Genomic DNA, 14,788 nt, shown 5'->3' on the forward strand with positions numbered 1-14,788 from the left:
GGGCTTAGCCTAGGCCTGTTTCTCGTTTCTGCATTCTGTCTTGCTCTCTATTTGTTCTTTAGTGCTCTACAGACATTTATATGACAACAAAATCTTTACTCCTTCAGACTCCATCCACTCCTGCTCATTACCCATCCGAGGACATAATTTACTCTTTGTGACATGAGCACCGTGGAGATGAGGATTAGGTCACAGAAGATATTAAATGAGCTAAATTGTTTGAGCAAATCAGATTAAACAAGACCAGAACACACTCAACTCTCATCCATAGACATGGACCCTGCAGCTCAGTTGAGGAGCTGATTGGTGACAGAGCATGATGGGAAACCTGTCATGCTTCTTCCCATGATTTAACTTTCCTTTGGTCAGAGACTCTTGGGTTGACAGCCCATCTCCAAATTCATGCAACGTCATATTTTGAAAAAGGAAAACAGTTTGGATTGGCTTCTGTATCAGACCAAATCGCCTCACTCCAATTCAGTGGGATCCGTGCTCTGATTTCAGGTACACCTATCTAAATCTGGAGTCTCTCTGCTGACTTCAGTGAAGTTACTCCCAGTTCACACCAGGGCTAAGAAGATCAGAATTGGCAACATTTAATTCTAATGAACAAAGCTGGAGTCCTGTTTTGGAAGTTTAAAAAACAGCCTCTGAACCCAGCCACCCTTGCTCTTGTTTTAAAATAGGCAGGTTTGTTGCCGAAAAACAGAATGCACAAGTAAAACTTGCTACAAATTTTAACTTGATTCAGTCAGTGAGCTCCCTAGCTGAGATGTTTTAGGACACGTTAGAGTTCAGGAGTAGATTTTTATGAGCTAGGAGTTTGAATCGCCAATACAGATCCCATAGCTGTACACACACAAAATCACACACATGTGCCTTCAAAAACAAGTGCACACACTGCACTGAGGAAGAATCGTGATAAGCACAGATACATCAAAAGGAAGAAAATCTCTTCTCTTATTGTCCTGACTGCAGCCCCTCACCAGACACTAATAACAAGTCCCTGCCTCACTTTTCAAAGCTTGCTCTTTTTAAAAATATTTTTAAAGAGGAAAAACTCATTTTTCCTCTCTCAGTGGCTGCTTTTCATTAGGGAGGCTCCATAGCAATCCCTAGGGAAGCAGCCTATGAGTTTTTAACTGTGGTGCAGGGCATAATTATCTCGTTAAGGCAGGAGAGCTGGGTTTTTCCCAAGAGAAGTGACCTTGATCTGAGGCTGAGGGAGGCAGTGGGGGGCTATCCAGAGATTTTGACGCGGGGGTGTGTGTGTGTTGTATATATGAAAGGGGGGGGTTACATTTATGTGCGTGTGAGCTTGATTTTATGAGGTCCCTTCTGCGAAACCATGGGTCAGATCTTTCTCCAGTGGAATTTGTACATGTGAAAAAGCCCTTCCCTGTAGAAGCTCTGCTGAGCACATTCACTTTACACTTGTTGATAGAAGCACTTAACTTTCTCAGGCACAGGCGGGGGAACAAACATGCGCGAGGGGTAAGAGAGAAAGCGAAGTGGTTTCTCTCTCTTGCTCTTTTTAGAAAATCTCTGCCGCAGAAAAGAGGGGGCAGAAAAGTCGAGGGAGGGCCGTGGGGGCTGTTCGCGTCAGTTCCAAAGAAGGGGCGTTGTGTGTGGACACGTTTGTCTGAACCACTCCAGAGCGAAGGGGAGAGGAAAGTTTGGGGTTTTTTGTTGGGGTTTTGTTTTTTTCCCTTCCCCTCCCCAGACGTCAGCACACGGCGGAACAGCGCTCGGGACGGGAGAGGGAGACCGAGGGGCTGGCTGGCTGGGGCAGGGGGGCTGCCTGGCCGCTCGGGGCACGGGGGCGTGGGGCGGGCTGGGGGGCACGGGGGGCGCCGGAGCGAGCCATGGACAGCGCGGCAGCCTTCGGCATGGACAAGCAGTTCGGCCCCAGCCCCGGCCGGATCCTGGAGCCGCCTGACAACCCGCAGGGCAGGAAAAACTTCAGTGTCAGCCACCTCCTGGACCTGGAGGAAGTGGCGGCCGGCATGAACGGGGGCAAGGAGCCCGGCCCGGAGGCGAGGGACGGCGCCAAGGGGCTGCAGGAGCCGTCCGGCGGCAGCAGCGGGAGCGAGGCGGCCCCCCAGGACAGTGAGTACCTCCGGCCGGGGGGGCGGGGGGGTCACTGCTGGGGCAGGGGGAGAGGCGCCCCCAGAACCGGCCCGGGAGGGGGTGGGGGGTGGGGGGCAGAATCTGAGCATCCCTGAGAGGCACAAGGCGAGCAGCCGCTGGGGAGGGACACAGCTGAGCATGGGTGAGAAGGGAGGGGGGCAGTGCTTAAGTAGGGCCAGGGGCACCCCTGGGGGCCTGGCCGCCCCTAGCCCCGGCGCCCCTGGGGGCCTGGCCGCCCCTAGCCCCGGCGCCCCTGGGGGCCTGGCCGTCCCTAGCCCTGGCACCGCTGCGCTTGCCACATCAGTTATGAATGTCAAAATATTGCTCGAGCCTGGGCACCTCTTTCACTACAAATTAAGCACTGGGTGGGGGGCACAAATCCAGGGTATCAACAGTGCTTCCGAGCACCTGATTTCATAGGGGCAGACCCTCAGCGTCAGCTGGGATGGGACAAAGGCCCCCAGCTCCGGTTTTAACTTATTTCTCCTGCTAATTTTGAAACTCACCTGAATGGACTCAGCCAAGACATTTGTGCTGCGGGTGGGGATAAGAATGGGACCCCCCCCCACACACACACACACATCCCCAAATGGGCAGCTAGCATCTCTATACTGATTGCGGATGGGACAGGGCCACTGGTTGCCCATTACAAACTGTGACAGAAAGAGAGTTGTCAGTGGGCCACCGGCACCAAATAAAGGCCAGATCAAGTGGGCATAGACATGCGAGATTGGGCTGGTGGCTGGTTGGAGACCCAGGTCTGAGGGCTGGGAGAAGAGGATGGGAGACAGAAAAGTGCCTGGGAGTGAGTGAGGGGGAGAGGGAGAGCATCATCAGTGTTCAAGGAGAGCTGTATTGATGCCCTGGGTTCGGGCAGCGTGATTTGCTGGTTCTATTTGGGAGTTCCATTAACAGGCCTGTGGACAGACCTTGTGTTCTGAATACTGTGACTTTAAATGCACGAACGCAGCAAAGGGATTATCCGATTGAAATAAAATCATTCCACTCAGCCAGGAAATGCTACAGGCCAAATACTCCCCTGACCAAGATGTTCAAAAGTAACTAGGAGTTCTGGGTGTCTTAATTTTGGGTTCCCTAACTCAAGGCATCTGAACGGTGCCCAATTTTCAGAGAGCAAAGGCTCAGCGTTTCTGACAATCAGGCTGCTTTTAGGTGTCTTGAGCTGGATATCCAAAAATCACTAGTCACTCTTGAAAATCTGGACCATTATTTTATTTTCCAGAACAGATAATACTGAACAATTCTGTCTCAAGCGAGTGCCCATCTTTATTTTAAAAAATAAAATAAAACAAGCACATATTTGATTTTTAAAGGGTTAGATTTTGCCCCTCTTCACTCAGATTAAGCAGTCCCTTGCTCCACAAGTCATAGCAATGAGACCTGTTGGACCACTCACACAGCAAGGTACTGCTCAGTGTAAGTCAGAGGGGCAGAATCCGGCCTCTGGTTTAAAATTAACTGAGCGCTGTGTGAGGTTTGCAAGGAAGCTTCTAAAATCACCAAGGTAAAATATTATATTGATATTTTGCTGGGTCTGCTGCAATAATATCACAGGTCTGAACCAAACAAAGCAAACTTCAAAGTGCCAGAAGTATTTTTTAATGCCATAAACACTCAAGTTTGGTTCCTAGCTGTCCAATAACTTGGGTAACCAAAAAAGATCAATTATTTGATCTCTCTTTGGAAAATTCACAATAGGTCTCTACCCATCCTAAATTTATGGATCAAAAATTACTCCCCGTCCCCCCCTTTTTTTTTAAGTAAGGAAAATAATTTGGTTTAGGTTTTTAATCTGAGCTTCAATAGCCACTTTTTCCTCTCAGCCGAAGGCAAACTGGGACGTAGGCATCCCAGCTCCTTCTAAACTCATAAAGAAAATGAAAAGAAACCCCTTGAAGAAGTGGAGCAGAGCACTTGTAAACACCCGTAAGGAGCACACTCCAAAGAGCCGATGCACTAAAACTGAGGCAGAACGAGCATTTTTCTTGTTTTCAGTCTGGTAGCGACGTCTTGTCGAGTGACTAGCATCTATCTGAATGCAACACTGAAGCTGCTTAATCCCATTCCTTATCATTAGAGTCTCCATGTACGGTCTCTTTTTCACATCACCATTCTTGCCAGGAAGTTGGGCTAGCTATTGCATCTATAAAATGACTAATACGTTCGCCAGTCAATGCAAAAACACGGCTGCCTCCTCGCTTCACCAGTCTGGAAAGATTCTTGGGGGGTTTGCAGGATATTGGTTTTTTGCCCCCAAGAAAAAAATATTAGTAAATTTTTTTAAAAGTTCTTCCTACTGATTTCTAGCAAATATTGAGAGAGAAGCTGGAAAGCAAATCGGCTACAGTTCTGCACTGATCTCTCTGAAAAAGGAAAGACCAAAACCACTCAGGTTTCTCTCTGTCTCTCTTTTATTTTTGTGGCTGGTCTTATCTGTTATTGTTACTGAATCAGAGAGGAGGAAAGACACTCTCCTTCAAAGGAGCATATATACACAAACACACCATCTGCAACAGAAAACCTCCAGCACTTAAATTCACAAATCACGGAGAGTGGACACATAACTTTTGAATATAGACTCTGATACGTCTTAATTTTGTATTGTGTTTAAGATACCAGCATAATAGGTGCCTTCAAAGTACGATAGATAGATAGATAGATAGATAGATAGATAGATAGATAGATAGATAGATGCCAAAGGAAAGCAAATACAATGGAGAGAAAGAAAAGAAAACGATTATAGGAAAGCAAACCAAGGAACTTTACTTTGGAACACACATTACAAAACTTTTTCAAAGCACATTTTCTCTGATGAGTAGAGAGTAAAATACTATGGGAAGCTTCTTACACAAAGAAACGTCATCTGCTTTCCAGCAAAACAAAGTAGCAATTGCAAAGTTTCTAAGCGATGAAGTATACACAATGCAATTCTGGTTATAGGTTTCAGAGTAGCAGCCGTGTTAGTCTGTATTCGCAAAAAGAAAAGGAGGACTTGTGGCACCTTAGAGACTAACCAATTTATTTGAGCATTAGAGACTAACCAATTTATTTGAGCATTAGTCTCTAAGGTGCCACAAGTACTCCGTTTCATTCTGGTTATAGTGAACCTCTGCAGAATGAGGGGGGCAAATACTATCAAATCACTTCCTACAAGATTACTTTGTAGGAAAAAAATATCGATCAAATAATAATCCCGTTTTTCCCACCAAATGACACTGGGTTTCGTCGATAAAATATTTGATACACGAGAAAAAAAATGGATACAGGGAAAATAAACACAATTTTAAAAGAGGAAAATTGCTAAATCTCAACAAGTGGAACCCATCTATGTGGTGTTTATATCCAAAATGGTTAGAACATTACAGTCCTCTACACTAGTATTCCCCCACTCTAAACAATGCCCAAGAGACATGGGTTGAGAATTAGGGCTAAATCCTGAAAAACCCTTTTGGAAACAGTCCTTATGGGAGTGGACAACACTGGAACTACTCATGTGAGTAAGGGCTTGCTGCAGTGATCCCTTCATTATCATAATCTTAAATGCTACCCATGTGATGATAACATATAGTGCCCTCAATGGATTGCAGAGCAACAGGAAAAGGGATGCTGGGGAAAATATGTACACAGACAAACTTTGCCACCGATTCAAAGGTGACTCATGTGAGTTGAGCAGTTTTAGCTCCCTATAAAAGTGAGTTTCTGAGGATCCGGCTGGCCTGCATAGGTTCGATACGTTGCTGTATTTGCCTGGAAGGCTAGAAAATGCCAGTTTTGTAAGGCTTAATAGCTGTCTAGGCCCACCAATCAGGCAGGCTAGTTTAAATGACACTAGCCATTTCTACCGATGAGACAGATGGCAACATTTTCAAAAGCACCTAAATGACTTAGGAGCCTTCAGTCCCACTGATTTTTCACTGAGACTCAGGCATCACCGTGACTTTTAAAGGCTCCTAAATCACTTAGGCAAATGGGGGGGGTTGTACTCAGAAAAACTAAGATTCCTCGTTCCACCGCTCAAGACTGGGAGAACTCGGGCAGTGTTATCAGTTTATCAGCTAACGATGTTATCTGAAAAAAGAAAAGGAGGACTTGTGGCACCTTAGAGACTAACCAATTTATTTGAGCATAAGCTTTCGTGAGCTACAGCTCACTTCATCGGATGCATCCGATGAAGTGAGCTGTAGCTCACGAAAGCTTATGCTCAAATAAATTGGTTAGTCTCTAAGGTGCCACTAGTCCTCCTTTTCTTTTTGCGAATACAGACTAACACGGCTGCTACTCTGAAACCTGATGTTATCTGAAGCTCATTCATTAAACCTTTCCACCATGGCACACTGAGCTCAGCTGCAGGGAGCCTGATTCGAGCAGAGAGCACAGGGTTTCGTTTTTAAAACTATTATTCCTTCCTCTTACTTTTTTTGGGGGGGGGGCAGGAGGGGATCAGCTTTTTTGATTTATAAACATGTTCACAGCAACTCTGTTGCTGTCAGCACATTGCTCTGGAGGGTCCTCTAGGAAGAACGGCATCGGCAAGTATCAGGTCTCAAGGCTGATGTAACTGATTGCTAGAGAAAACCAAGGGCCCTTCAAACCCTTTTCGAAGTCACTGCACGTAGGGAAGGGAATTACTGGAAAGTGTTGGTCCCAGACCAGCACCAGGGGAGCTGCAAGTTAAAACTGTCACTGTAGTGAGCCACCCCATGCAGCAGATGGAGAGACCCCAGAGCACCTCCACCTAACTCTAGCCTGCACGTCTGTCCATCAGAGGCCTGCTGGTTTAACCAGTGTCCCCGCTGTGGTCAGGTCAGTGGCAGGCTGCAATACAAAGTCACTCCCAGGCATGGCTCTTAACTGGGACTGATTGCAAAGTTGCTGATTTTATTTCTGACCGCGTCCGTTTCCTCGTGGTCCTGCCCTGAAAGAGGAATGGCTGCTTTGCGAAAACAAGGGCCCAATCCTGCAGCCCTTACTTGGGCGAGAGAGGACCTGACGCATACAAGTTGTCCCACTGAAGTCCCAGGGACAGCTCTACTCGCTCGTGTGCGAAAGGGCTGCAGGATTACCCCTTTCGATAGGAGGACAAGTTTTGTGTATGTTAAAGAAATGAATACCTCCTCACTTCCAGAGGCCTCCTTTGCTGGTTTTCGTCCTGCCATGGAGTTCATTCTGGGTCTGTGTTGCACATGGGAAGCCTGGGAAAGCCGAGAGCAATAGCCTTGTCGATGGCCGCCGCAGTCAGGCCCCCGTGGTCCGATGCCTAGCCGACTTCTTTCTAATATTCGCTGGGTCCACAGCCTTTTAAGCAGGGAGCCCGCTCCTAAAGCCCCCAGACACCTTTGTGAAGCTAATAGATCCACAGCTTCCCAGGCCTGAAGGAACCCTGGTGGATATCTAGCCTGACCTGCCGTAACACGCAGGCCGGACAACTTCCCCAAAATAATTCCTAGAGCAGATCCTTTAGAAACACGTCCGGCCCTTTGTGATGCTCTGGGGCTGTACAGGAGAAAGAGAGAAAAATGTGCCTCCATAGCGCCAATAAATATAGAATAATAGCAACAAATAAAAAATTAGCAGAGGAGTGGTTAGAAGGGACTGAGCTGAAGTCCTGCACTTAACAATCTTTCTGTCACTTTCATGAAACTGCAGAGTCATATGTCCTCAGCTAGCATAACTCGAAGCAGCTCCATTGAGCTATGCTGAGTTACACCAGTTTGTTGTTTGGCCCAGATTGCTCCTTTATTGCCAAGGAACCGTTTCCTAAGTGCTTACTCCAGTTTTGCTCACTCCTTACTTAGGTAAACTGAAGTTTTATGGGAGCAGGAGCTTGCCGGAGTGAGAACAGAGGCAAGACCTTAGGAGATGACCCTTAAAAAAAAAAAAGATTTACAAAGAGAAGACAACATTGCAAAGAGGCTGCCACAAAAAAAGCCGTGCCTTGGTCTCCCTAAGTCAGACTCTGAGGTGTGAATTAGGAGTATTAAAATAAATCAAGCACATGCAGAAATTAGACGTTTGGGCCACATCCTTAGACGGGGTAATTTGGCCTCAGTGGAGCTATGCAGCTGGACACCAGTGAAGCGTTTGGATGCTTCATTTTTAATCCACGGTAAATTACAGCAAAGAAATAAAATCAGTGCTGAAATTTTCTCCCCACTGGATAGAGAAGGAGCTACTAACAGACAGCCACTGCAACTGAAATAAACCTACATAGCAAAGGGACTGGTTAAACTTCCCTGCCATGTGGAATTATTTTATCCTTTCCAATTTTTTCGCTCTGCACGTTCAAAAAAAATAATCTAAATCCCAAGTTTTTGTTTCTTAACGAGCATAAGACAAATTTTTTAAAAAAGCAAATAAATTTCCCCCTTGAATGTAAAACATGTAATTCTTCTCCTGATATGATTACAAGAAATGGACAGGGAGGGTTTGATTTCAGCAGCTATAAATCAGTCGCAGGCTCTCGCAGATCGAGGGCACCACAGAAGGTTTTATTCGGATCCTGTGAGAAGCCAGTGATTAGTTCCCAACCCAACTTCCACCGCACCTCCCTGTTTGCCTGGTGTATAGTGTGTGTGTGTGGTGGGGGAGATAATGGGAAATTGCAAAGAGATATACAGAAATAAATCAGGGTATCTCAGGGGGCTTCACTTGGGGAGACAGCTCAGGGGGATACGGGTAAGAAGGAATAGTTCCCCCCTGAGCTGAGGGGCGTCTGTAATCAATTAGTGCCATGGGGGAGTGAGCTGGATTTCCAAGTTTAATGTTGACCCTTTTTTGTAACTTGCTTGGAAACTTTGCTGCTAGTGAACCCATGTAATGTTACATTTCCTATGTGCTCATATCAGAAAACTAAAGAGGACCAGAGAGACAGAAAAGCCTTTTTAATCAACCAGCCAGTGCAGGACAGAAACAAAAGTAACTTTTCCAGCTGCCTTTGTTTCTTCTGACCAGGATCTCACCATTCAACCTAAGGGATCCCTAAGCCCTAATGTCTAAGTAAAGCTTATGACGGGAAAAACTCTCTCCACTGATATGTTCAGAAGTTCTCCATTACTGTGTGTGATAGGATGTTCATTCGGTGCAATTCTACGTGCCCAAGACACTTACCAGAGCAGGAATGTAAGGGGTTAATCATGGATTTTACCCCAGCAGTCTGTCCCATCTTATCTACAGGGGAGCCCAGAGCAGCATAACGAACTTGTGGGTAGTAGAAGTGCTTTGCAAAGGGAAAGCTAGAAAAACCAGTACGAGATAGAGCGTACTCCCAACAATCCACTGCACACGCAATGTCCACACAGGAGGAAAGCAGGAGGATTTATCGACCACACAGGGAGGGGAATGAAACTGTTCAACAGGGGAAAAGGGAAGATGAAGAGCGGCCGGCTCCTTTGAAGATCTCAGGCACGCTCTCTTAATCTTGGAAAGTCCTGGCTGGGTAACACAGGCCTGGTTTAGCCACATCTGGCTTTCTGATGGGCTGGGGCTAAGAGCACTGCAATAGCCGCTATGTAGCACTTATTAATTGGAGGGCTGGTTGCTGTTTTTCATAGCTCACAGTTCCCGGAGGTGGGGGAAAATCTGGTGTTCACCAAAGTCCTGCTCTTCTACCCGATTTTACAGGTGGGCTGATAGACCAAGGCGGGCAGTGGCCCAGCTCGGATTCGAACCCAGGATAACCCTGGCTTCCAAGCCTGCTGTTAGCACTAGATCATACATCCCTGGTTCCTTACTTGGGGCCAGAGGCTGCTGTGAAAGCGATGCCACACGCCTTTGGTAGCGGCCTGATGGTGGTTATGGGGCTCAGGCTCTGCAAGCCGCGGCAGCGGTCTGCTTGCCAGAATCTTGTTCTGCAGCCTCGACATGTTGTTACCATTCGTAGGTCACCCAAAGTGGGGTGTTGCGGAGCAGGGATTGAATAAAGGGGAAAGTGAAGAGACCAAAAACTGTTGCCCCCATAAAGTACTGGGGAAAATGAAGCTACAGTAGACCCCTCCCATGAGTAACTGGCACTCCATAGGTCCTTTCAATGGAGATGTGGAAATACAAGGAGTGTAGGATAAATAGAGGGAGCTGTATAAACACAGGGAGCATAGGAATTGCCGGATCAGATCAGACCAGTGGCCCATCTACTTGGTATCCTGTTCCCCACAGTGGCCAGTACAAGATACTTCAGAGGAAGGGGCAATAAACCCTGATGAGGGCAGTTCTGGGATAAACTGCCCGTAAGGAAAGTTTCTTCCTAACTCTTATCCCCGTCAGTTACTGGTTGGTTCATGCCCTGCCTAGTGTAGCTGGGGCTGTTCTCATTATCTATGTAAAAGTCTAATCCTTTTTATAATCCTTCTGCATTCTCAGTCCCAATGATATCTTGTGGCAATAAGTTCCACAGGCTAACCGGGTGAAAAAACATTACTTGGTATCGGTTTTGAATGTGCTGCCTTTCAGTTTCATCGTCTGTCCCTTGCTCATGTAAATCACAAGCAGGTGAATAGGAGCATCTAATTATCTTCTCTGTACCTGTCATTACGCTGTACACTTCCCTCGGGTCTCCTCTTCTTCATCCCCCCTAAACGGCCTCACTCTTTTCGATCTCTTGTCCTATGGAAACCCCTCCGGGGTGCTGGTCCTTTTCATCACCCTTCTCTTTCCGCTGTGTCCTTTTTGAGATGGGGTGGCCAGAACTGAACACAGTGTTCCAGATGAGGCTGCGCCATTGATTTATGTAATAGCGTTGGAATATTTTCCGTATTATTTTGTACCCCATTCCCTGTTCCAGCGAACATTTTGTTTGCTTTGTTGATTGCTGTTGTGCCCGGAACAGAGATTTGCACACAATGGCACGCAGGTCTTTTGGCTGAATGGCTCCAGGCTGTAGTCCTGACTTCTATGCACTGTCTAACCGAAGTCACTATGTGAAATCCTGGCCTTATGGAAGTCAGTGGCAAAACTTCTATTGACTTCAGGAGGGCCAGGATTTCACCCAGTATTGACATAAGGGATACAGGATCACAGGGTCCAATTCTGCATTCCTTGTTTGTGCATTGGATTCAATGGGCCCACAATTTTATCACGTATACGACTGCTATTTCAGGGTCCTGACCTTTCACCTGTAGTTAAGGGGTCTGCTGCTATTGATTTCAGCAAGATTAGGATCAGGGCCTTAAAGTTTCCACGTTAACACACAAGTTACTTGTAATGTCGACCTTCCTATTCACTTACCTGGCATTTCCACGTTAGCAGTGGGAATGACAGGAAACATCGAAGCGCAAGTAGAATTTCAGCATCTCTTCCAAACCAAAGCAGAACTCCAAAAGGAATATTGCCTTTAAAAAAGAAGGCAGATGGGATGGGAGGGGTTGTAAATGTTTGCTTTCTAATATTTGGTAGATTGTATTTGTAGCATTTGCTAGACTAAAATTCTTTCCCAAATGCCAGACATTAAACCTTCCCAGCTAAGCACAAGTGGCTGGGGGAAGAGACCAGCATTTTGTTCTGTTTGTACGACCAGCATCTAGCACGGTGGGCTCCTGGGCCACGCAGGGACTCCTAGGTGCTACCACTGCCCAAATAAATACTGATAGTGCCCTGATAGTGCTATGCAAATAGTAATTACAAAACGTAAGGGTCATACCCCACCTTGCCAAATTAACCAAAACCTATTAACACAGGCCCTGATTCAGCAAGGGTCTTAAGCAGCTGCCTAACTTTAAGCATGTGAATAGGCTGACTGACTTCAATTAAACTACTCACATGCTTAAACTTAAGCACATACTTAAGTGCCTTGTTGATCCAGGGCTATGAAGAGTAGCAGCTAGCTCCACATCTGGGGCTAATGATGTGTGGGCCACAGACCATATGTAGGGGGAATGCCAATTTCCTCTGTCCGATCATAAACCTCATCCACCAATGTGGGTCTCTGCGTTGGGAGAGAAGTACATGCTGGCTGAGAGCAGCAAGGCAAGGATTCCTCTCTCCCCTGCCCTCCCCTGTGCTGTATTGAATGGCAGCCATGTAGATCTGAGAGATGGCAACATTTGATCCATAGGGACTAAATCTGATCTCTGCAACGCTGGTGTCAATCTGGAGCAACGTCATTGACTTCAGCAGAGTTACTTCAGGTTTACACCTGTTTTACAAAGAGCAGAATTTGGCCCTTAGTTTCCTGAACTGATATTATTTTCATAAAGGGTGTTTCCTAACTAATTCTCATTGCACGTACTTTAGCACCACATGTCCAAACTGCTAACTGAGGTCTGATCCTGCAAACGCTTACTGCCAGGCATAGTCCTTACTAGCACAAGTAGTCCTCTTGAAGTCAACGAGTCTCCATGCAGGAGTAAGCATCATGCCCCGTAAGTGTCTGCAGGATTGGGCCCTACTGTTTTCTAATGGTTGGACCACAGGTCTGGGATCAGGCCTCCTGGTTTCTATTGCTGGTTCTCCCACTGATTCAGTGTGTGACCTTTGGCAAATAACGTCACCTCTCCCTTCCTCAGTGTCCCTATCTGTAAAATGGGGATAAATTATATTTACACACCTCGGGAAGGTGTTTGAGCTTCTCTGAGGAAAGACACCATGGAAGTGAAGTGTTTCTGATTCCCACCCGCCACCTGAATATCTAGGTAATTCGGTGATGGGAAAATTGGGAGCTAAAACTTACTAATCAGAAGCTGAATAAAAATGGGGCGGACTGGGGGGGGGGGGGGGGAATTGTCCAACCATGTAAGTGTCAAGTGTTGAGCCAATACTCCGCAGAGCTCCCTTTAAACTGAGGACTGGCTTCCTAAGCCATGTCTGAACTCAGAATCCAAATACAGACCAGGTGAACCTACTAGCATGTCCTCCCTTTGCAGCCAGTCTCACCCTCACTGCACATCTGGGATGCTTTCCCTTATGGAGGGGAGACAATGTGATGACAGGAGAGGGGTCGCATGATAACCTTATCTTTTATTGTCATCCTAAACTGAAACAGGCCCTCGACATTATGCCTCATTTCTTTTTATGGCCATCGCTCCTTCTCCTAGATGCAGTTTTGTTGGCTGACAGCACAGACTGTGGCAACAAGTTTATTAACATTAAAAGTAAAATGAAGCATTTCCATGAAGGACCTGAGGCCCAGAGTCCAACATCCTTGTGGCCCCTCCAGGACGCGAGGTCTCTGGAATGGTATCATTCAGTGGGTCCCAAGGGTGGGAATGCCATTCTCGCCATGTGTCCTGAACACAAACACATTGAACGAAGAACTGCATCATGTCTCCACGCCAACTCTTTCCCCCCACCCCCTTATACATACCGAAAGGCCACTGCTGTGAGGAATCAGGGAGGCCCAACACACAGAATAGCTATGGTGACTTCCAGTACCCTGGGTTTTATTCCTGACTCTACTGCCCATCCTCTTTGTGACTTAGGGCAAGTCGCTTCCCCTCTCTGGGTCCCTGTTTTCCTCCCATCCATAAAGACATGTTCCCTACCTTATCGGCTCCTGTGAGGATTAACAGCACTTTGAGATCCTTGCAGAGAGACCCAAAAGATTATTCCCTTGGCCAGCAGAAAGCCCTATGCAGGCATTGCCCCTCTTCCTTGTTCTTGGAATATCAGGACTGCACCTCCCACAGCTAGCATAGCAAATTCATCTTCATTCTTGGCCCCACACACCCTTCATTCTCCAGCAATGGCATCGCAAAGCCACCACCATAGACGTCCATGTACTGACACTGTCTTCTCCTCCAAGTGGCTCTTGGCAAACAGCCATCACCATCTCTTGCTTCTCATCTGCATGGTCATCACCACCCCCTCTTCACATGTAGCATTTGCTTTATGGATAATTTGCTTTCTTCCTTGCTAGAACACAGGTACGGCTAGCCAGTTCAGTCTCCAACTACTACCAAAAGTATCCATCTATTTGTTGATGTTCAGCTGTGCACATGAATACACATTGTGCAGTACTTATTAAATGGGACATTTAACTAGATCAAAAATTACAACGCAGAATGATTGAAAACAACAAAATCAAAGGAAGAAATGCCAAGTGAATTGGCAAGGATCTCTTTTCTCTACCAGAGCAATGCAATAATCTCTCATATAAAACTGTACGCAGAACTTTTGAGGTCTTGAAAGCTTGTTCACCTCCTTTCATTAGACTAACAAATAACGTCTAACGCAAAACATCTGTTAACAACAGCCCTTAATGTTCTCAAGATGATAAAGCAGAAGGATAATTTTAGCCAGCAGGCCTTGACTGATGCCTTTTCAAACAGTACAGTTACTTTTGGTGTTTCTTGGAGATGGGGGGAAATTGTGAAACGCAGAGTTGGTTTGGTTGGTTTGTTTCTCGCTGGCTAAAGCTACAAACCTTTAGGAACTATCCATTTTGTCAGGGTTCCTAGAGATATTTCTGTAAGTTCAGATGTCCATTGCAAGGGCTCGCCGCACCAAAGTTAAATACGGTCACTCAGGAGAAACACTTGCCCGTTGCAGACTTTTCAAAGGCACCTGGAGGTCCCAGCTCCCAGAAAAAAAGAGACAATTCATACAGCATGGCTAGAGAAAGCCTTCTCAGATAGGACCAGTCCATGTGCAACACCCAGTTCATGGGAGAGCCCAGTGATTTACTGAGAATATTTCATCCCCCTCATAG

General features: G+C 46.5%; 1 protein-coding gene across 1 annotated transcript in view; it reads left to right on the forward strand.

The window, feature by feature from the left end:
- Positions 1 to 1,865: 1,865 nt before the first annotated feature.
- PRRX2 (paired related homeobox 2) overlaps positions 1,866 to 14,788 on the forward strand; it is a 68,841-nt gene continuing 55,918 nt past the window's right edge. The window contains exon 1 of the mRNA XM_074973470.1: positions 1,866 to 2,109. Coding sequence (XP_074829571.1) covers positions 1,866 to 2,109 — 244 coding nt within the window. The remainder of the gene's footprint in view (positions 2,110 to 14,788) is intronic.

Source organism: Natator depressus, chromosome 16, assembly GCF_965152275.1.
Source record: "Natator depressus isolate rNatDep1 chromosome 16, rNatDep2.hap1, whole genome shotgun sequence".
Taxonomy (NCBI): Eukaryota; Metazoa; Chordata; order Testudines; family Cheloniidae; genus Natator; species Natator depressus.